This window comes from Xenopus tropicalis, chromosome 1, assembly GCF_000004195.4.
Source record: "Xenopus tropicalis strain Nigerian chromosome 1, UCB_Xtro_10.0, whole genome shotgun sequence".
Classification (NCBI taxonomy): Eukaryota; Metazoa; Chordata; class Amphibia; order Anura; family Pipidae; genus Xenopus; species Xenopus tropicalis.
In genome coordinates this window covers 201,752,687-201,774,796 of record NC_030677.2, presented here as the reverse complement: position 1 = coordinate 201,774,796, position 22,110 = coordinate 201,752,687, and the positions used below count along the sequence as shown (strand labels likewise).

The 22,110-nt window shown below is 42.0% G+C and overlaps 1 protein-coding gene across 45 annotated transcripts in view; it reads left to right on the top strand.

Moving 5' to 3' along the window:
* Nucleotides 1-22,110, top strand: part of nedd4l (NEDD4 like E3 ubiquitin protein ligase) — a 196,109-nt gene that overhangs the window by 151,612 nt on the left and 22,387 nt on the right. For 13 of the 45 annotated variants that reach the window (XM_012959670.3, XM_012959661.3, XM_012959735.3 and 10 more), the window contains 9 exons: nucleotides 1,057-1,223; nucleotides 4,932-5,064; nucleotides 6,038-6,211; nucleotides 8,380-8,403; nucleotides 8,557-8,631; nucleotides 10,392-10,451; nucleotides 15,910-16,041; nucleotides 17,482-17,601; nucleotides 19,610-19,807. In XM_012959670.3, coding sequence (XP_012815124.1) covers nucleotides 1,057-1,223; nucleotides 4,932-5,064; nucleotides 6,038-6,211; nucleotides 8,380-8,403; nucleotides 8,557-8,631; nucleotides 10,392-10,451; nucleotides 15,910-16,041; nucleotides 17,482-17,601; nucleotides 19,610-19,807 — 1,083 coding nt within the window. 45 annotated transcript variants of the gene reach the window in all.

Below are 22,110 nucleotides of genomic sequence, written 5' to 3'. Positions count from 1 at the left end.
CATTATTACATTTCTGGCTTGGAGACAAGTTTTGGAAGCCCAGAGACACAGTTTTACTCCAAGCAGAGCCTCCTGCAGGCCACATGGGGCTACCAAATAGCCAATCACAGCCCTTATTTAACATCCTCAAGGAATGTTTTCATGATGTGTGGCTCCCCAACACTTTTTAGTTTGGTGTCTTTTTCTGTAGAATTACATTGTAATATAGTAATGTAGTCCACCGAGTTTAACCTTTTTGCCGGAATGAAACCTGCTTATCTGCTAGTCGATCCATAGCACTGATTTGGCATATAATATTGACCATTCATGGATCAGTAGTAAATGCCTACTTGGCCACTCCTGAACACCAAACAACGTCAGCCTTATTTATTGATCAGGGTTGATCACATATCAACCTAGAACACTGGAAAATCCAGGTGGGTGAGGTCCGCATCAGGCTGGGCATCTGGTCCTCCTTCAGCAGAACTGCACAGAGTCCATGTGTTATCCAGCCATTAGACTCGAAACCAGATCATCAGGTCACTCTAGTTTAGCCCAGATAGGTGAGCTAACTGGGCAAAAATCCGCTTATTTGGCACTTGATCACTTGATTGGATCTTTCAATGTATGGGCAGCATTAGGGGGGCCAGGCTAATACCCACTACTTCTCTCTTTCTCTGTCTCCCCACCCACACACATATACTTTCATGTCTTACATTTCTCAGTTTACTAAGAACTAAACAGGCAGAGGCCAGTTGAGCATATCAGACATCTTCCATGGGCTTAAAATAAATAAATGTGTCTTCGTTTTTATATACACATCTATATAATATATGCATTGAGCGTTGTAAAGACGCTTGATTTGTGCCCCCCCCTGTGTTCTGCAGACAGGGGGACTTTTACTGCACAATATTACTGTACAGCACTTCATTTCACCTGGGAGCAGTAGTCAGAAGCCCCAGTATTCCCCTACTGACACCACCAAAGGCATTCATGACCATACATAGTAATGCCAATGGTTTACGCCAGCTTTTAAGACAAACCATTAGCTATATTGTTATATCTTATTCATTCCAGCAGGCCTGGGATGTGGTGGACTCCAATGATTCAAGCTCTCCACATCAGCAAGAGCTCCCAGCTCCACCTATGCCGCCGGGATGGGAAGAAAAAGTGGACAACCTTGGGCGGACATATTACGTCAACCATAATAACAAGACCACTCAGTGGCAAAGGCCAAGCCTCGTGTAAGTACTGCTGTGTGAATGAGGATCAGCATTCGTGATATATAATTGTACAACACTGCAGAATATGTTGGTGCTTTATTAATATACGTAAATGAGGCCAATACTTGATAATAATGTTTTTTTTTCTACTTTTCCAATTTAATACATTGCTCAGGTAAAGAATGTAGGGGTCATTTATTTTTGGGGAGGGCTTTTATAGCACACCCTGTTAAGGTGGCCATACACGGGCAGATTTAGGCTGCCAATTCGGCTCCTTCAGACCGATTCAGCAGTTTATCTGCCCGACTGATATCTGACCTAAAATTGGGCAAATGTCAATCGGGCAGGTTTGATTTTTTTGTTGGATCGGGGGGCAGCATCGGCTCATTTACGCGGCCCTCACTCGGATGGGTCCCATTCCTGTCATTGTAATTTGATTACACAGCCTACAAGGGCTAAAGGGGACATACACGGACTGATTGTAGCTGCCGATATCGGTCCCTTAGATTGAATCGGCAGCTTATCGGCCCGTGTATGGGCACTACCGACAGGCCTGCCCGACCAATATCTGGCCTGAAATTGTCCAGATATCGATTGGGCAGGTTAAAAGATTTCATTGGATCGGGGCGAACAGATGGCACCCATTGCTGTCGTTATAATTCGATTATACCAAATTAGTCTAAATTCCCCCCATATCGCCCACCCATAGGTGGGGGATATTAGGAGAAGATCCATTCGCTTGGCGACCTCACCAAGTGAGCGGATCTTAACGTGTATGGCCACCTTTCGAAGCTAAAAACAACCAAGTTAGCCTAAATTCCCCCGATATCGCCCATCCGGGGAACTAATCAGGTCAGGCACTGATGTGATTACAGTTGGGGGCTCTGCAGGGGGGCAAATTAAAAATATTTGGTGGGGGCAGTTTGCTTGTTTTCCTGTTGGTGTCAGGAAGTCAATGTTTATAGAATGCAGTAACACAGATAAGTAAGCGAGTAGTGCCTATTGCTCTATTAGCCCCTTTGCTTCTAAAGGTCACTCAGCAAACGACTCTTCCCTCCCTGAAGATTCCTGTGACTGCAATAAACTGCTCCCAGATCCCCAGAACAACGCTCTGAAGCTGGAGAACAGCACTGCGCTACAGGGCTCAAAGCAATGCCTGGGAAAGGGGATTGTGTGCTTTAGGGAAACAATATGGTAGCTTCCAACCAAATGTATAGATACCGATAAAGGGTACATAGAAGGGATGTTCAGAGTATGGGTGTACCCCCATACTGTATTCTTTGAGGAAAGTAGTGTAGTGTTTTTTGTCTGTTTGTATAAATGCAAAAGTTCTAAATTTACCACTTGGCTAGTATTTGGCCAGTCTAGCCAGTAAATCACCAACTTACCAACAATGTACTTCCCGGCAAATTTGTAATGGCCTATAAATCCCTCCCTTCCTCTGCTCTGCTTATAACCCATTCCACCCATTTCCCAGCCCATCTACCAGTTTCGTCCACCTTTCCCCCACCAATCCTGTCCATTTCTCCACCCCTTACATCATAGCCCCCCCCCCCCAATGAAAATATGACAACCATAGAAATCATTGAGAAGGGATAGTATATAATAAAGTATAGCATTATTATGATTGTAATAACATATTCTGCAGTACAGTAAATGGGTGTATATAATGAATATACAGATCACATACCAGACAACGGATAACCTGTATGAGAGGACAGAGGGCCCTGTCCCGGCAGCTCCTAATATAAATGTAAATTTCAAGGAAAAAATACTCTTTGGTCACTATAAACTGTATAGCTAACAATGAAGCAGCTCCCCCAAAGCTTTACGCCTCTGATTTAGTGTATAATCCCTAGGGAAACAATATGGCGGCTCCCACTTGGCCCTATAAATACCAAATATACGGAGAAGGAATGTTCTGTACACACAATAGATAAGGGAAACAAAATGGAATCTGCCTACATAACTGCAAATATGGACATAAGGAATGTTTGGTACACGTGGGAACAATAACTACAATTTTATCTCCCTTAGAAACATAAAGGTACTGCTTTCAGTGTACAAAAAATCCACCACAGTTTGCCAAAATGGTGTATTTTCACTGAACATTCCATTCTGTGCCCTTTTAGTAAACCTGGCAGTAGCAATGTGACTTTGCCAGGGCAGTAGCAGGACATTCATTTGGGGCAAATAAAAGCTGAGCCCACTATGGGAACCCTGAAATGACTGCCTGCTTAGGGTAGGGGTGAAATAAAGGCACCCTTGCACCCTAGTCTGCATGGAAATTAGGGTTACCCCCTTTTATTTCCTTGTAGTACCGGCCTTTGGGTCTAGGGATTAAGCGGGGGCACAATATGGGCAATGATGTCACAGGGTGGGAAAATGGGCAGGGTATAGGCGGGTATATACTTATATAATCCCTTAGCGGAAAGGGTCAGGGAAGGAAGAGATTTGTAGGGTATTACAAATTTTATTGATGGTAAGTATGTAATTTTGGTGATTGATCCGATTTTGGTGATTTACCAGCTGGGCCAATCAAATATCGGCCTGGTTTTAACCCTAATGAACAGGGCACCTTCATAATGGTGCAAGTATAGACAGAAGTCAGTAACATATTGAACTCCTGGCAATGTCGGAAATCATCTGCTTTGGGATTAATAATGTATAGACTGGTGAATAGTTCATAAGGCCGGGTAGTATTTGTACTCGCACAGCGTTAGTATCACTCACACGTAAGCATTTTCCTTTTCCTTTATTATTGGGAGAAAGACATCAAGATATTAATGGGCAGATAAAAGGCTGCTGGTAAAATATATGGAAAAATATTCCTTTGAGCCTACAGTGACATCTGCATTGTGTTATACATATGCTTTGCCCTTGGGCTAAGCTCCCTTTTTTATTATTAATAACAAATTCAGCAAAGCTAAAGGTGCCTGTATTACCCATTGCCGTGACTCAGACTTGCCTAGCCAACCGTATAAACCCAGTGGGAAAGTATTAAACCATAATTTAGTGCAGTTGCCCTAGAAGGCCATCACTGTTGTTTCCATAAGAGCATTAGCCTCTATTGTACATATATTATAGCAGCTGCCATGCAGTTTATTGCACAATGCAAAATAGGCTTTAATTGACATTTAATTGGCAAATCCAGGATTCAGTTCGGTATTCGGCCGAATCTCTTACAAAGGATTCGGGGTTCAGCTGAATCCGAAAATAGTGGATTTGGTGCATCCCCACTCCAAATGTTATGCATTCAGCAGAACTGCACCCAGCGTACATACAAATGCATCTCTTGCCCCCAGAGGTGAGCTATGAAGCCCGGTACCTGGTAGATGACTTAGCCCCCCCGGTGTTTGACGGCACCGTGCCAGGGCTCTGTATGTTCAGCTTTCGGCTAAGCTCTTTACAAGTGATGCCATACATACCATTTCGATAGAAGGGTAAACACTGTGCAGAGCTCTTGGGGATTAAAATAGAAGGTACTTGTGTTAATCTTATTTGCTTTTGATATTAACACTCACAGCAAACCTGGGGAAGCAGCAACACTATACAACCAAGCAGGTTCCAAGATTAACTCTTTAATCGCTGTAATCGTATGTGTTTGTGGTCATATATGGGATTTGAGGACAAATTATAAAAACTGCTATAAGCTTACCTTGTACAGACCTGAGCGGCAGTTAATGTTTAACACTTTCCCCTTTCCTGTGACCCCTTCATCCTGCGCAGAGACGTTACGTCCGAATCGGACAGCAACATTCGGCACATACAGCAAGAGGCCCACCGAGTGTTCCGATCTCGGAGACATATCAGTGAAGACCTAGAACCCGACCATATAGAAGGAGGAGCGGATGTTCCAGAGGTGAGTGCGGGGGTTACCAGTTTGTATATCTTACTCTGGCCCCAGGTCTTGTGTCTTTGCTTCATTGGTGATCCCAGTATAATATATAAGAGAGAGATTCATACATAATATGAGAGCAGTAGGTAAGTTCTTGAAGTGATACTAACATGCTCTTTTAAAAAGCCATAACATATTGGAATTACTTTAAAGGAGAAGGATTTTACTGCCAATAGATTTGCAACATTAGTGCCACCTAGAACACTATATTTATTCAGCAGAAAGCTTTACTATAGCTGAGTAAAGAGCCCTAGAAGCTTCCTTCAATAGCAGCTGCCATTTTAGCTTGGTCTTGGTAGCTTCCTGCTGCAGTTGTAGCCTTGGAAGCTCAGATCACACATTCCTAAGGGAGGATGAAGTAAGTTCTAATGCATTCTTATGGGAGGGGGAGAGGAGAGAACTGAGCAGACTCAAGCCCCAAACCTGAAGGAGCCCTAAAAGAGAGGAAGTCTGAAACCGAAGAACATGTTCACAAAAAATAAAACAAGAAAGTCTATATGTCTTTTGATAGAGGACTCAGTGCAGCGTTTCTGTGAGTGCTTATGGCTGTATTTACATAGACCTTTCTGATAAAGCTTACTTAGTTTTTACCTTTCCTGCTCCTTTAAAGATTTCTTCAGACATCAGAGCAGTAAAACAGACACCGGGGGTCTGCTACATTGTTTCATAGACATGATTACATATATATTATTGGTGGGACCTAATAGCTTAGGTGCATGTAAAGCACTGGTGATGTATGGGCCAACTCATGCCCAATCCTAACCCACTATAAATAGACGCCGCTGGATGCGGAAGTGGGGCACAGTTAGGCAGTAGGCAGGGAAGATAGCAGGAAGAGCTTGGCCCAAACAGGCCCACAACCTGAATATGTAAGTGATCTGTGGGTGTCGGGCCGGCCCGCACATCGTTATAAAGCACTGTGTTTTCTTTACATTAGCCATGGGAAACCATTTCCGAGGAAATGACTTTGACGACCGACACGTTAAACCAGTCTCTCCCACCCCCTGCTTCCCCGGATTCTCGGGCCAGCGCTCTGGAACTGTCCGAGGAGCTGAACAGGAGGCTGCAGATTAGCTCCGAGTCCAACGGAGAACAGTTCAGTTCTATCATTGTAAGTAAATATGCATGAATACTGCTTGTACTCCTATATATATATATAATGGTACAAAATTAATGATAGAATGGAACGTATAATTATTCACCGTATGATTTATTCCTGCTTGGTATTTCTATTCAGCAGCAATTAGTCATTGCTAGAAACTATTCTGTGTAAGAGTGTGTTAGCTGTGGGACCCAGGTAGTAAACCTGTAGCTAAGGCCTAGCTGAGCCTACTACACACTTACACACTGCAGGAGATCATAATGTAACTCTGCCCACACTAAACTCTCTTCTATATCAGGTTTTATGAGTTTTCAGATCATTTGGCATTTAAAGGGGTTGTTCAACCTGAAATTAACTTTCAGTACAATGTAGAGTGCTATTCGGAGACAGTTTGCATTTGGTCTTCATTTTTTATTGAATTATTTAGCTTTTTGATCAGCAGCTCTCCTGTTTGGAATTTCAGCAGCTGTCTGGTTGCTAGGGCCCAGTCTAACCTAGCAACCAGGCAGTGGTTTGACAGAGAGACAGGAGTATGAAAAAGGGGAGATAACAATAACAATAAAATCGTAGCCTTACAGAGGAATAAATATGGCTGCCACTGGTCAGTGACCCCTATTTGAAAGCTGGAAGGAGTCAGAAGAGGAAGGCAAATAATTTCATATCTAAAAAATGAAGACCAATTAAAAAGTTGCTAAGAATAGGCCATTCTATGACATACTAAACATTATCCTGAAGGTGAACCACGTCATTAAGTGGAATAAAATTGCTCCTGCAGTAACTTCCCCTTGGTTTTCACCCATTGAAAAGGCTTATAAACCCATCTGGATGTACCTCCTATAGAGGCAGCTCTTGGTTAATGGTGGCGTGGCCATGGGTGTAATGGGGTGTGGTCAGTTGCCCCCCCAAAATGATTACTGGTACCAGTCTTCAGCCCATAAATGAATGCACATTTTTATCTATAATGACAGTCTATGACTATAGTGCACCGTATGCATTTTCTGAATGAATTCACAGAATCCATAATCAGCTGATTACTGAATACTCCACCAAACTATATCCAAGCCCTACATTGCCTTCTGAAATGAAATGTGAAAAAAAACATTGCATTGTCTGTAAACCAAAATGGGTCACATTCAGTTGGTTGGAGCTTTAATGGAACAGTAACACCAAAAAATCAAAGTGAATAAAAGTAATAAGAATATAATGTACGGCTACCCTGTACTGGTACAACTGGTGTGTTTGCCTCAGACTGTTTATATAATATAAACCAAGCTGCTGTGTAGCCATGGGGGCAGCCATTCAAAGGAGAAAAGGCACCCGGCACATAGCAGATAAAACACTATTGTATTCTACAGAGCTTATCCGTTATCTGCTATGTAACCTGAGTCTTTTCTCCGTTTTTCCAGCTTAAATGGCTGCCCCCGGGGCTACACAGCAGCTTATTTATATAACTTATAGTAGTGTTAGGGCTCTGGCACACAGGGAGATTAGTTGCCCATGACAAATCTCCGGTGTCACAGCCAACTAATCTCCCGAAATGCACTCACACCGGTGAGAATGTAAATTGCCGGTGGGATGGCATACGCAGCTGAAATCGCGGCGCCCCATATGCCATCCCACCGCTGATTTCCATTCTCGCCGGTGGGATGGCATTTCGGGGAGATTTGTCGCGGGCGACTAATCTTCCCGTGTGCCAGAGCCCTTAGGGGCGTGACACGGGGAGATTGGTTGCGCCGCAACAAATCTCCATTGACGTGGGCGACTAATCTCCCCACAATGCCATCCCACCGGCTAGAATGTAAACCGCCGGTGGGATGGCATACACGGCAGCGCGATTTGGCAAAGTCACCGAAGTTTCCTCTTGAGGCAACAGTACATTATATTTTAATTGCTTAAAAAAAACTTTTTTTGGTGTTACTGTTCCCTTAACATCACATGATTCAAACCAAATCCGAACCCTGAAGAGTCCAAATCCTGCAAAGGTTGCTGAGGTTCAGCCAAATCCCAAACAAAATCCCAGTGCAGGTAGGTAAATGACAGGGGGCCAATGTACATATCACTAAGCCAATGTATCCAGCCTAGGAGCGTATGGTTATTACTGAGCCTAGAAATCTAATTGTGAACTGCCGGGGGAAACCTATACTAACCATAGACACCGAATCTTCTCTTCACTGCAGCAAACAGCTTGGGAGAGGCAAAAGGTAAACACTTCCTAACTTAGATGTGGTGACTATATCTATAGGCCAAACCATTGTGTGGAGTGAAAGGTTACACAACTTTTGTGTTGGTATTGGATGTTGGAAAAACCGGTGGCTTCGCAACTAATTTCACCGTAAAAACCCCTTTGTTCCCAGCAGAGAGAACCGTCCACGAGATTAAGGTCTTGCAGTGTAACAGATGGTGTCGCCGAGCAGGCTCATTTATCACTGGTAAATCAGACTTCCTTATTCTTTCATTGTCGCTTCTTGCCCTTTTCCTGCGAGAGACAAAATTAAATGTAAATGATTAATCGCCGGCCTTTCTTAAAAATCAACCTGCGAAAATATCTGTGAAAATAAAATTGGACGATCATTGGTGCAGTAAATCACTTGTATTTTTAAATGATGTGCTGAGTAACCACGCAAGATGGGTAATGCAATAGAATGGATACCGTTTGCCCCAGGTCTAGTAACCCATAGCAACAAGCCGTGGGTGCTTTCAGACTGCAGACCACTTAATGCTGATTGGATCCTATGGGTTACGAAACCTTGGATAAATGATCTATCTGTCATTATGGAGCTTTGCATTTATACATAGTGTATTCACAGGAAAAGGCTGACTGCTGTGTAACTTACGGCTGATTTTGACTCTTCTGATTGTGGTGGGGGTGATTGCTCTTCTTATCTAATTACTGTACTCTTTGTATCCTTGTTTCTATGTGCAACCAGCTTGGATATGCGCCTGCAGATTTATTTAGAAACCAGTAGGCAGGTTTTAAAGTGGATCTGTTAAGGTAACATCCAGTTTGGCATCAGGATAGAGTTTTATCACCTCTCGGGAATCAAAGTGACAATTTAATAGCCCCAAGTCAGGACCAGCGCTGTATTAAGGTCTGGTTCCACCCTAACACTGGGCCTGACTGCACCCCTCGGATTTGCACACGTTGTCTCTTGCGGTGGCTGGGGAAATATATATATATTTATATCAATTATATCCTTAATGTGCACAGACACCAGGGGTCATATATTGAGTCCCTCGACACAAGAGTAATAAGGGGCGCAAAAAAGCATGCCTTGTGTCCAGGCTCTTAGTGCTCTTTTAAAAAGCATTTGCGCCCAGGGTGCGGCTGCGCTTGCCCATTGCGCCCAATAGAGGGCGGCCAATGGGATCTAGCCTGCCTCCCATGGATACAGCAATGCCAAATGCAGGTAGGGATTTATGCGGCAAATGCAGGTCTCTGCGCATCATTATGGTGGGAATTCTAGCAGCAAAGTGCTGTATGACCAACTTCACCCTTCTTTGCATTTGGCACCCTCCCATGAATGTAGTAAATGACTTCAACTGACTCTCAGCTCAAGGTTGGCAGTCTCTTTACCTGTAATTTTGTCCAAAAAGTTCTGCTCCCCCTGGCTTCTTTAGATATTATTTGGGAAGACCAAACCAGCAGATATTTATGTGTAGCTTTAGTGCCTACCTACCCTAACAGGGGTCATATTGGGGCAGATCCCACTCATAATTAAACTGGAATGCAAAATATTGAACTTTGTGTGCAGAATGTATTATATGCTCATGTATTACTGACTATTTATAGCATATGTTCCCACACTGTGGGGCCTGTGGCAGTCAGTAAGTGTCTTGTCTAAAAGCCAATTAGGTTCCCATAGATATAGGCTATTACAAATCCATTTTCTCGTTATTACATGCTTCTGATTCTTCAGCTCATCCTACTTTTCAGCCAATATTTACCATCTTTTCTTCTTGGGAAAAATCTGTGCTTCACTGTAGATCTCTATGTGTGTCCTGCGTTTGTGTCTGAGTCGTCTCTCAAACTAACTTATTTCAATTGGTCGTTAATGATTCTCAGCCCTTCCGACTCACATCTTCATGTTCATCGCTAGCGAATCAAATTCCACCTGCCTGACTCAATCCTTTCCTTTATTCCTTTTGCCGCAACTTAACATTATTTAATGGTCACATTATCATTTAACAGCCGAGCGTCTCAACGGGAAGAGCTCGTTCCTCAACTGTCACAGGCGGTGAGGATTCTACGGTAAAGTTCTCTCCTACCTTCACAGTGGCCCCTCGTGCCATGCATTCATTGTATCTGTTTGAGCCATCTTCCTGTCGTTCCATATTTGATTGAGTGTGTAAAAATGTCATTCAAATTTTTGGTTCATAATAAGGGATTTTTATATGATCTCTGCAGAACTTAAAGGGGAACTCCACCCAAACAAACGAGCTTTTTGAAAAGCAAAAGTAATTTCAAGCAACTTTGCAATAAATCAATTTCAAATATGCAGCCTTTTCATGCTTTTTAATGTAATAATATGCTTTGGAACAGTTCCCTAAGCCCCACCCCCTGTTCCCCTGCTGATCTGGCTGGCTACTTTGTGACTCAAATAAAATGTAACAGTAGTCGCCTGCCCTCAGCCTGCCTTCAGCCTGCATCCTCCCAGTCCCACAATACCCTGCTGCCCACGTGATGTCAATAAGGAAAGGAACATCCCAGTGCAATGCATTGTGGGTTATGTAGTTCCTGCATGCTGTCTGTAAGCTGTGGTGAAGTTGTTACAATTTGTAACATCAGTGTTTTAGTCCCTCCTCCCCTGCCAGGATATCAAATGATGCAGAAAGAGAAGAACTGTTTTTTTTTTTGAAGGAACAGATTACAGTGATATTATATATATTAGGTATATTAGGGGTTTCTGAGTTGTGTGGGGCTCTTAAACAAATTTTGGTTTGGAAGCTGGAGTTCCCCTTTAATTTTCTTAAGAGGGTTTTCCAAGAGATGAAGCGCAGATACTTCTGCAAGAGTTTTCCCAAACATTCATTCAGCATTTCACCGCCATATGCCCAACATAGTTGTAAGACGAGGAGCACACTTACCAGTGTAGGGGTGCAGTAAAGCTTTGCAGGGTACCAGTACATTGGCAAAAGTGCTTCTCCTCCTTACGTGTATGTTTCCTATAGCCAGCAGGACCCTGTGGCCACTGACAATTACTAATAGCCAGGGAGAATAGGTGGAAGTCTATACGGAACAGTAAATGTATTGAAACCTTCTCTTTTCGTGCCCATATGGGCAGAGATGGACTTCAGTGTTGGCCAGATAGCCCTTATCTCAGCTTTGCCATTAAATGTCTCCAGTGTCAGTCAAATACCATCCCACCTAACCGACCAATCACACTCCCAACACATTTTTAGGGAGTGGTAATGAAATACACCTTTGCTAGGGCTCCTATTACTAATGTCCCAGTGTTTATGCTTATCATTCTAATGGCGTGTAGTAACGGCACACATCCGGAACTGAGGCTGTTACAGACTTCACTTCAAGTTCTTTTCATCTACACCACCAGCACCACCGCAAATCTCTTCTAAAGTGTCTTTTTTTTAAGATAAGAGATTTGAGCCTAATTTAGGTTTTTAATTAACACTTCAGAGAGTACTTTACAACATTGGAATGCCAAGTGGCACTGTTGGTGAATGTGAAATGTCATGGGCGCCTCTTCATACAGCTCTCAGCCTCGCTGCCTTGCAGTTGTCTCTCTGTCACTTGAACCTGTACGTCCCCTGGGAGAAGCTAAATTGCTTTCCCAGTTAGGGGACGATAGTGCAATGGTTCTGCCATATTGCTTAGCTTGCATGGTATAGTCTCCACTATCAGAGGCCATCTCTATTTATTTCTAGTGAAGGTGATGCTCCCCTGTGTATGGAAAACGCCTCAACCAAGGCAAATATATATGGCGGCCCCTGTGTGTGTTTGCTCAGGAGGTTTCAACTGAAAAACACGGAGACCAGTTTTATATAAGTGATACCTTTTATAGGGAATTTGTTTTTTTCATTATCTTCTATGTAGTGCATGTAGTTAAAGGTAAACTACACCCCCAGAATGAATACATAACCAACAGATAGTTTATATCATATTAAGTGGCCTATTAAAGAATCTCCCCAAACTGGAATATATATCAGTAAATATTGCTTTTTTACATACTTTCCCTTGAGCCGCCATTTAGGGATGGGCTGTGTGCTCCCTCAGAGATCAGCTGACAGGAAGTGATGCAGCTCTAACTGTAACAGGAAGTAGTGTGGGAGTAAAAGGCAGAACTCTGCCCATTCATTGGCTGATAGGACCTAGCATGTATGTGTGACTTGGCTTGTTTGTGTGCACTGTGAATCCTATGATCCCAGGGGGCGGCCCTTAGTGCTTAAAATGGCAGTTTTCTTTTTAGGATTACCCAATGGCACATACTACTAAAAAAGTATATTTATATGAAAATGGTTTATTTAGATGAAGCAGGGTTTTACATATGAGCTGTTTATGCAATATATTTTTAGAGAGACCTACATTGTTGGGGGGTTATAGTTTCCCTTTAAGTTGGATTTCTGAAGATATAGCTTCACTGTATAGTAAATAGTCCAGTCTTTCACTGGAACAATTCCCTAGTAGTTAGTAGACATGAACATTCTTGAGTAACGTTCAAAGGCCCTACAGTGTTTGACTTGGCGAAGCCTGAAGTTAATATATTTTTCCATTGCTTCTTGTTATGGGTAAATATAAGGAGTCTGCATGAGAGTGCAGGGATTCTGGGGTAACTGGGATGGGTTTATTGAGACAAATCTTATTGAGTAGACTGTGATGCTTCCCCAATTATTGTGGCAATAGATTAGGAAACCGACTGCCTCTGTGCTGAGCAGTAGTATAGAAGTTGCCTTTTTCCCTCAGTGATATAATGGGGTGCCATGGCAGTGCCTCTCAGTTTTGCTGCCTTTGTTGTTCTTCTGGAGAATAATGCCTGGGTTCCATAGTGTTCTTCTGGAGAATAATGCCTGGGTTCCATAGTGTTCTTCTGGAGAATAATGCCTGGGTTCCATAGTGTTCTTTTGGAGAATAATGCCTGGGTTCCATAGTGTTCTTCTGGAGAATAATGCCTGGGTTCCATAGTGTTCTTCTGGAGAATAATGCCTGGGTTCCATAGTGTTCTTCTGGAGAATAATGCCTGGGTTCCATAGTGTTCTTCTGAAGAATAATGCCTGGGTTCCATAGTGTTCTTCTGGAGAATAATGCCTGGGTTCCATAGTGTTCTTCTGGAGAATAATGTCTGGGTTCCATAGTGTTCTTCTGGAGAATAATGCCTGGGTTCCATAGTGTTCTTCTGGAGAATAATGCCTGGGTTCCATAGTGTTCTTCTGGAGAATAATGCCTGGGTTCCATAGTGTTCTTCTGGAGAATAATGTCTGGGTTCCATAGTGTTCTTCTGGAGAATAATGCCTGGGTTCCATAGCCCTTAAAGTGTACTGGTCCCACCCACATGGCTGCTTGGGTGCACAGTGAGGTGCTGATAGTAAAGGTTTTAAAGTCAATGGAATACTACCTCATATTTGGGCAAAAATCGGGCAGGTCAGGTTTGATTTTTTACTTGGCTTGTGATGCAGTCCCTACATTGTAATGCAATATCCCCCACCCAAGGTGGCCATATCGGGGGGAAAGATTTGCTCGTTTGGTGACCTTGTCAAATGAGCGCATCCCACTGTGTATGGCCCTCTTAAGCTTCCAGGAGTCTTATCATGGGGATATTAATACCAGATGTCTCTTTATTTTTAAGGACAAGAGACAAAAATAAAATAAAGGTTGTTGTGGGACGTGCTATGAGATGGCATTTCCCATTCTTCTGGGTGTTTTGTTTTTCTAATTTTTTTCCAAGTTTAGAAACATGAGTTTCAAATGATGTGAGTAATGTTGTCCCCTAAGTAGTGTTCAGTTGTGTTCAGATGTTCAGGGAGCCAATATGTAGGGTTTCTGTCTTAAACTTAATTAGGAAAAAATTTTGTGGTGTATTTTGTGCTTCTGGTTCCTTTTTGATGTATCCTGAGATATTTGAAATGCTTGCAATTTACCAGAATGCCTTAAGGTGCCCTAGAGAGACCCAACTGCTTATATAAAGCTGTTCTGTAGAAATGAAGGCATCTGCGGGGGCCACTTTCCTCATTGGTTTTTTAGAACAGCTTTATATAAGCACTTGGTTCTCTCTAGGGCACCTTAAGGCACTTCTGGTATGATCCGAAACCTGAACAATATGTAGAAAAGTCTGACTGTGGGGTCCGGCGCTTAATGTTGTCGGGAAGGAGTATTGGTTGGGTGAGTGGGTCGCTAACCCTACAGGGGCCCCTGCCAGATACAATGTCTGCCTGCCAGATACAATCACTCTTTGATATGGGTTTATACGTCACTAGTGATTTTGTATAATCAATTACTAATATTTTTGTCTCGGGTCCAAATGCAGGTTTTTCATTTGCTAGTAAAGAGCATATTAGGTGCAGAGTTAACTGACAGATCTGCTGGTTGGTGGGAGGGAAGGCCCAGAAGGATTCTGCTGCTGGTAGATTAACCATAGAATGGGACCAGCTATAAATAATATAGTATAATATATATAGTAGGGGGAAGGCAATCGAAATCTGCTGTAATTCTATATTGCATCCTCTGATGGTGGGGTTTAGTCATTCCAGTACTTCAAGGATCAGTTTGGGAATTGAGGAATAAGGCCCCTATTAATCTGAATTATTGCAAATAAAAGTCAGAGTAATAAATGTTATACAATGAGGGTCCTACACAGTGTTACAGAAATGTAATAGAGCCTATTCTGTTGGATTGCGGAATGTTATTGGCCAATGTGTCATCGGGTTTACATGCTGTTCGCCTTGAAATTAACTTTTAGTATTTAGAAACAATTTGCAGTTGGTTTTCATTTTTTATGTTTTCACTTATTTAGATTTTTGTTCATCAGCTCTTCAGTTGGGAATTTCAGCAGCTATCTGGTTGCTTGGGTCTTGTTTACCTTAGCAACCAGAGAGACTGGAATATTAATAGAAGAGGGTATAAGCAATAAAATTCTAGGATCACAGAGAAATCATTTTTGGCTGCTGGGGGCAAAAAAATCAAAAACTATAAATATAATGAAGACCAACTGCAAAGTTGCTATGATATACTAAAATTAACATAACGGTGAACCAGCCCTTAAAGATAATTCACTGTTTCTTCTTTTAGACAAGAGTTTAGTCAGTTTGTTCCTTTCTACCTGCTACTAGTTACATTATATTAATCCAATTGGGTAATGAGCTTGTTGAGTTGCTTTCCTCACTGCTGTAAATATTGTACAGAAATGATTGCCTTATAACTACCATTTTTCCTCTCCAATCATAACACCATTGCATAGGATGAGCCAAGGCTTATGGAACTCTCTACAGAACGTCCCTATATGTTTAACCCTATTGTGCCTGAGGTGCAGTCTCACTCCAGGTTACGTTGATGATCACTTACTATCTTTGGAACTCTCATTTTATAATAATGTACTGTGTGGCTACTATCAGTGTAAACGCCTTATTTAGGGGACTGATTTCAAAATGACCTTTCATGTACAAAGCTTGTACCTTTTCTGCATTTGAAGCTTGATCTGTTTTCTAGATAACTGTTATGCCATGTATTAGTTTGGTAATAGTTTTCTGCACACAAACAGCCAACCGTGGCCTATGTGCACACCACTCCGGGTTTGCCTTCAGGATGGGAGGAGAGGAAAGACGCTAAAGGCCGTACCTATTATGTCAATCATAACAATCGCACCACCACATGGACCAGACCTATTGTGCAGGTATGAAGATGAGCCCCACGCCAGAACACACAAAGCTGCAATCCCAACTCCTCTGCCTTCTTTATACTTGTAGCAACTACACGGGGATTTACTTCTCATTTCTAGTTCACAAGCTTTACCGGGGGGCCCATATCTGTATCTGCATAGGTGCCAGTAAAAATGGGTTCTTCTGCTCAATGTTATCTTGAACACGGGCACAAGTCGTTGAGGTCTATAGATGAGATCCAAACCCATAGACAAAGGGATACTGCCATGATTATTATGGTGTATGTTTTATTTACTAAATGACACTGTTACATAGCAAATAGTTCCCTCTGCCATTTAACATTTTATTCTTGAGCCAACAAATGTTCTTTTAGCTGTAATATTGGTGTGTAGGCGCCATCTCAGTGCCTTGTGCCTGAGTCTGAGCTTTCAGCCAGCGCTACACATTAGAACTGCTTTCAGCTAACCTATTGTTTCTCCTACTCCCATGTAACTGGAGGAGTCCCAAGCCGGACTTGGATTTCTTACTATTGAGTGCTATTCTGATACCTACTGGGAGCTGCTATCTTGCTCCCTTCCCATTGTTCTGCTGATCGGCTGCTGGGGGGGGGGGGGGGGAATATCACTCCAACTTGCAGCACAGCAGTAAAGTGTGAGTGAAGTTTATCAGAGCACAGGTCACTTGGCTGTGGCACCCTGGGAAATGAAGAATATGGCTAGCCCCATGTGACGTTTCAAAATTAAATATAAAAATATCTGTTTTTGCTTTAGAAAAAGAGATTACAATGCAGGATTCTGCTGGAGAAGCTCTATTAACTGATGGGTTTTGAAAAAAACATGTTTTCCCATGACAGTAATAAAGAAAAAAAGGTACAAAAAAGAAATAGAGGCAGTGGCTTAGCTGGTGATATGCTAGTACAGGTATAGTATTAGTATTAGAGAGTTCTATTAGAGGGGCTCCATTAGTGCATACGTTAAGGCTAACCATTAGGCAAAGCACTGTGTTATTATAGGGATAGGAAGAGGAATGAGTTCTGTGTATAACATGAGCTCTGCCTTCATAATTCCAGTTGTTTTTCTCGTCAGTATACAGTTCAGTAGACATTTCTGTAAGCCCATACCTTTGATATTAGTGGCTAGGGGTTGTCCCAACATAGTACTTAAGGTTGAAAAAAGCCACATGTCCATGAAGTTCCACCTATATATAACCTGCCTAACTGCTAGTTGGTCCAGAGGACAATAAGTAGCACATCCACCTGCTGAAACCAGTTAGATAAATAAAGATGGAGAATTCCTACTATATACCATAGCGGCGTACAACCCATATACAAGTATTAGCGATACACATAAAGCAACATTTGCCACAGTAACGCTTGCCTGTAGTATGACTAACACCTTTTTCGTACTGCTTTTAGAGAAGGAAGGATGCTAACCTTTGTTTTGCCTCTAAACCAGCACGCCGAGGACGGGGCAGTGGGATCTACTTCAAACAGTAGTAACCATCTGAGCGAGCCTCAGATCCGACGGCCTCGTAGTCTCAGTTCTCCCACAGTTACCCTGTCTGCACCACTCGAGGTGAGAGCTTGCCTCATCTGTCTGGGATCTCTTCTGGCTGACGTGGCCTCCTCGGTGGCATTGCCCTCTCCCTATACCGGCAGTGCCGCCTCCTCAACCTGCCGCCATCATTTTCCTCTTCCGTTTCATAATCTGCAATATCAAATCTTCCTTTCGTTTGTTTTCTTTTTGCTTTTCAAAAATAACTTTTTTTTTTTTTTTCCTCCTAACTCATTTTTTATGTTTTGATTTCAAAATTTTGAGTTTGTCTTTTCCGTTGTGCAGTGGATGCTGTCGCTTTGCCTCATTCAGATGGAAATGAATATAATGGGGGACTGTGTCTTGTCTTTTACACAACTGCAAACACTTATTGTAACCTGACTGTATATTCTGTAATACCCAAGGGTTATATAGTCTGGGATCCACAAAGCTGAAAGTATCATTTGTGTTCATCTTAAATGGTTTGTCTTAAATACTCTTCTTAATTTGCTTGCACATTCATTAATATGGGATGTTATTGCTCAGCTTCTACATCTGTTTCCTATAGACATGGATACAATTGTAGCCTCCAAGACATTGTATGAGTTGTGTGTATAATTCTGCTTCTCCTTACCAAGTAGGGGTTTCTGTAATGTATATTGACCCAAACTGTATAACTAGGTAACTGCAAAGTTGTTGGTATTTAGATCAATATATTTTTTCATGTCTTTTCGTTATTGTCATTATGAAGAATACTCCCTAATCCATCAGTTCTAGTTTAAAAATGCAGAAGGCCTTTTCTTTTGTTTCTATTTTCCAATCTTTAATTTCTGCTAAAGCAGAAAACTGCGCTAATCAGTGTGCCAAATGTAAAACTAATCATAAAACTAATAAAAATTGTCAGTTTAAAACAAAAAAAGATAGGTGTAGTCCCCCCATTTGAATTGCTGCCAGTCTGTATGGTGTAGATTGGGTTGCCACCTCACCCATTTAATACCAGCAACATGTTGAATCCACATCTTGTATGGCTAATTAGCAATTAATTTAGACGCATGGCTGCACATAAATCAGTTGAGTCTGCAGCATGCATCTAAATTAATTGCTAATTAGCCATGCAAGATGTGGATTCAATATGTGGCTGGTATTAAAGGGGTGAGGTGGCAACCCTAGTTGTAGTCCTACAGCAGTCCCCGTGAATACAGCACTGGATTTGCTTGGCAGCACTGTATTCACAAGGGACAGGAAGAGGCATGTAAGCCCTTTGCCCATCCTCTCATTGGCACATCATTCAGTTATGGAGTGGCAGCGGCACAGGCCCCGGGGGCCCAATACTGACTGACTGCCCTATGGCCAGTGTTAAGTACAAGGCTGAAATGAACTCTGCACCTTGCCTTGGATTTTCTTATTCAGTATGAGAGACAGAACAGCCGGATATCTAAATGGGCACTATGGGGCGTGCTTTTGCACCCCTTTGTGATCTTTATTTACAGCAGTGCTGTGTCCCTAAAATGCAGCCCAAATCACCATAATGAAAATAAAATATCTACAAGTTGTTCATGGCAACATATTGGCCTTCCTGACACTAACATAGGTTACATGTATAATCTCCCAATCATTAAGAGTCAGGTTGCACATAAATATCTATAGTATGTCGACCTGTTGGCCCTTTGCAATTAGATCTGATTATTATGATTGGGAGGAGGTACAGCAAACTGCAACTAAATTCTGCCCGTGCCATTTCCATTAATATTATTAGATCCATGGCAGCCCCTAGCCTCCGCTGCACTGTGCCGGGTAAAAGCCATTATTAACCGGACTAACTAGTGATACACTTACAATAGATGGAGTTTGCTCGGTTTGGCATGAGAAGCTCGTGGCGTCAGGGCCCTCCTTATACAGAGATAGCGGCCGAGGTTAAGCAGCTTCGTATTATTTTTTCCTCTTTTAATTTAGAATGTGAGTTTTGTTGGCTAACTGTTCTGCATGACTCTCTCTCACAGTACTAATGAGATTAATCCCGGTTCCGTCTGCATTGTGTTTAACCGTACAGGGCGCAAAAGACTTCCCCGTGCGCAGAGCAGTGAAGGACACCCTGTCCAACCCACAGTCTCCACAGCCGTCACCTTATAATTCTCCAAAGCCACAACACAAAGGGGCCCAGAGCTTCTTGCCGCCGGGCTGGGAGATGAGAATAGCACCCAATGGCAGACCATTCTTTATTGACCATAACACAAAAACTACCACATGGGTAAGCATTACGTCCATCACCAGTCTTCGCATTCGACTCTGAATTTAAAGGTGCTTTGCCATTTTGGGTCAAAATACATATGGCAGTGGCTACACAGCTGCTATGTTTATATAAACCATAGTAGAGTTTCTGAAGCAAATACACAACTTTTACCAGTGCAGGGCAATAGCACATAATATATTAATTACTTTGATACACGTTTTGGTGTTACTGTTCCTTTAAATCATGTCAGAATCCTTCCAAGGCTGTTGCTAGACATCAGTCAGATGAGTGACAGAGCAGTGTATCATGTGACCCTGCCCGCAACACCATAAGTGGCGTTATCATTACTCACCTTCATTAGAAATGCCATTCCCAAAGCTCAGTAATGATCATTATCCGAGTAAAGGCAGTGATAACGTAGAAGCCCCTGTAGCCCCCATAGAGGGGATCTATACCCAGCCTCACAGGGAAGCAAAGAAAGCCTGGGGCAGACCCATAAGGGAGCCCAGACAACAATTGCCCCCCCCCCCCCCGCTGTTTTTGATTAACTTATTTTTGTTGTTTGTATTTGTGCCATTGTGAGAAAACCAACTGACCTGCTGATTTGACACTAAAGCCTTTGGAACTAATACAATCAGTAGATAGAGCAGCCGCTATAAAGTATATGTGTAACCTGGTCCTTGGGCGGCGGGAGCATAGGCCGAAGCTTTGTCGCTTTGTCACAGCATTTTTTATAATGTACTCTCTGAATTTTATTTGGTGTTATATTTACTTTTAGACACTGCCTTCTTCACTCCCCTTGCCCCATAGCTGTGACATTTTGTGTCTATGAGCTCCACCAATCAAAGCCATGTTTGTTCTCTTATTATAAGGGAAGCAGGGGCACCTATTGCTGGGAACCACGGGTTTTTCAGATTAAAAGTATCTTAGTTGGGATCAAGTACAACATGCTTTACAGGGATAAAAAATCATTTTTAAACATTTTATAATTCAAATGGAGTCTATTTGAGCTGGCTTTACCATAATTCAGAGGTTTCCAGATAATGGATTCCAAAATTGTATAAAACATACATGTATATATGCCTGATATCACTTGGAGGCAAAGCAGCAGGATCATGAGCATAACGGGGAGGAGTTTGTAATGTTTATGTAATGCTGACCCTTTCCGCTCATTGAGGTAGAAATTTGTACATGTATGGGACCAGTTATCCAGAATGCTCAGGACCTGGGGTTTCTGAATAAGTGATCTTTTTGTAATTTGGATCTCCATACCTTAATTCTACAAAAAAATCTCTTAAAGTTTAATTAATCCCAATAGGGTTGTGTTATTTCCAAGTTGGGGTCTTCTTACTTCTTAGTTGAGATTGAGGTACTGTTTTATTATTACAGAGAAAAGGGAATCATTTAACCATTAAATAAACCCAATAGGGCAGTTCTGCCCCCAATAAGGGGTAATTATATCTTAGTTGGGATCAAGTACAGGTACTGTTTTATTATTACAGAGAAAAGGGAATCATTTAACCATTAAATAAACCCAATAGGGCTGTTCTGCCCCCAATAAGGGGTAATTATATCTTAGTTGGGATCAAGTACAGGTACTGTTTTATTATTACGGAGAAAAGGGAATCATTTAACCATTAAATAAACCCAATAGGGCTGTTCTGCCCCAATAAGGGGTAATTATATCTTAGTTGGGGTCAAGTACAGGTACTGTTTTATTATTACAGAGAAAAGGGAATCATTTAACCATTAAATAAACCCAATAGGGCTGTTCTGCCCCCAATAAGGGGTAATTATATCTTAGTTGGGATCAAGTACAGGTACTGTTTTATTATTACAGAGAAAAGGGAATCATTTAACCATGAAATAAACCCAATATGGCTGTTCTGCCCCCAATAAGGGGTAATTATATCTTAGTTGGGATCAAGTACAGGTACTGTTTTATTATTACAGAGAAAAGGGAATCATTTAACCATTAAATAAACCCAATAGGGCTGTTCTGCCCCCAATAAGGGGTAATTATATCTTAGTTGGGATCAAGTACAGGTACTGTTTTATTATTACAGAGAAAAGGGAATCATTTAACCATGAAATAAACCCAATAGGGCTGTTCTGCCCCCAATAAGGGGTAATTATATCTTACTTGGGATCAAGTGCAGGTACTGTTTTATTATTACAGAGAAAAGGGAATCAATTAACCATTAAATAAACCCAATAGGACTGTTCTGCCCCCAATAAGGGGTAATTATATCTTAGTTGGGATCAAGTACAGGTACTGTTTTATTACTACGGAGAAAAGGGAATCAATTAACCATTAAATA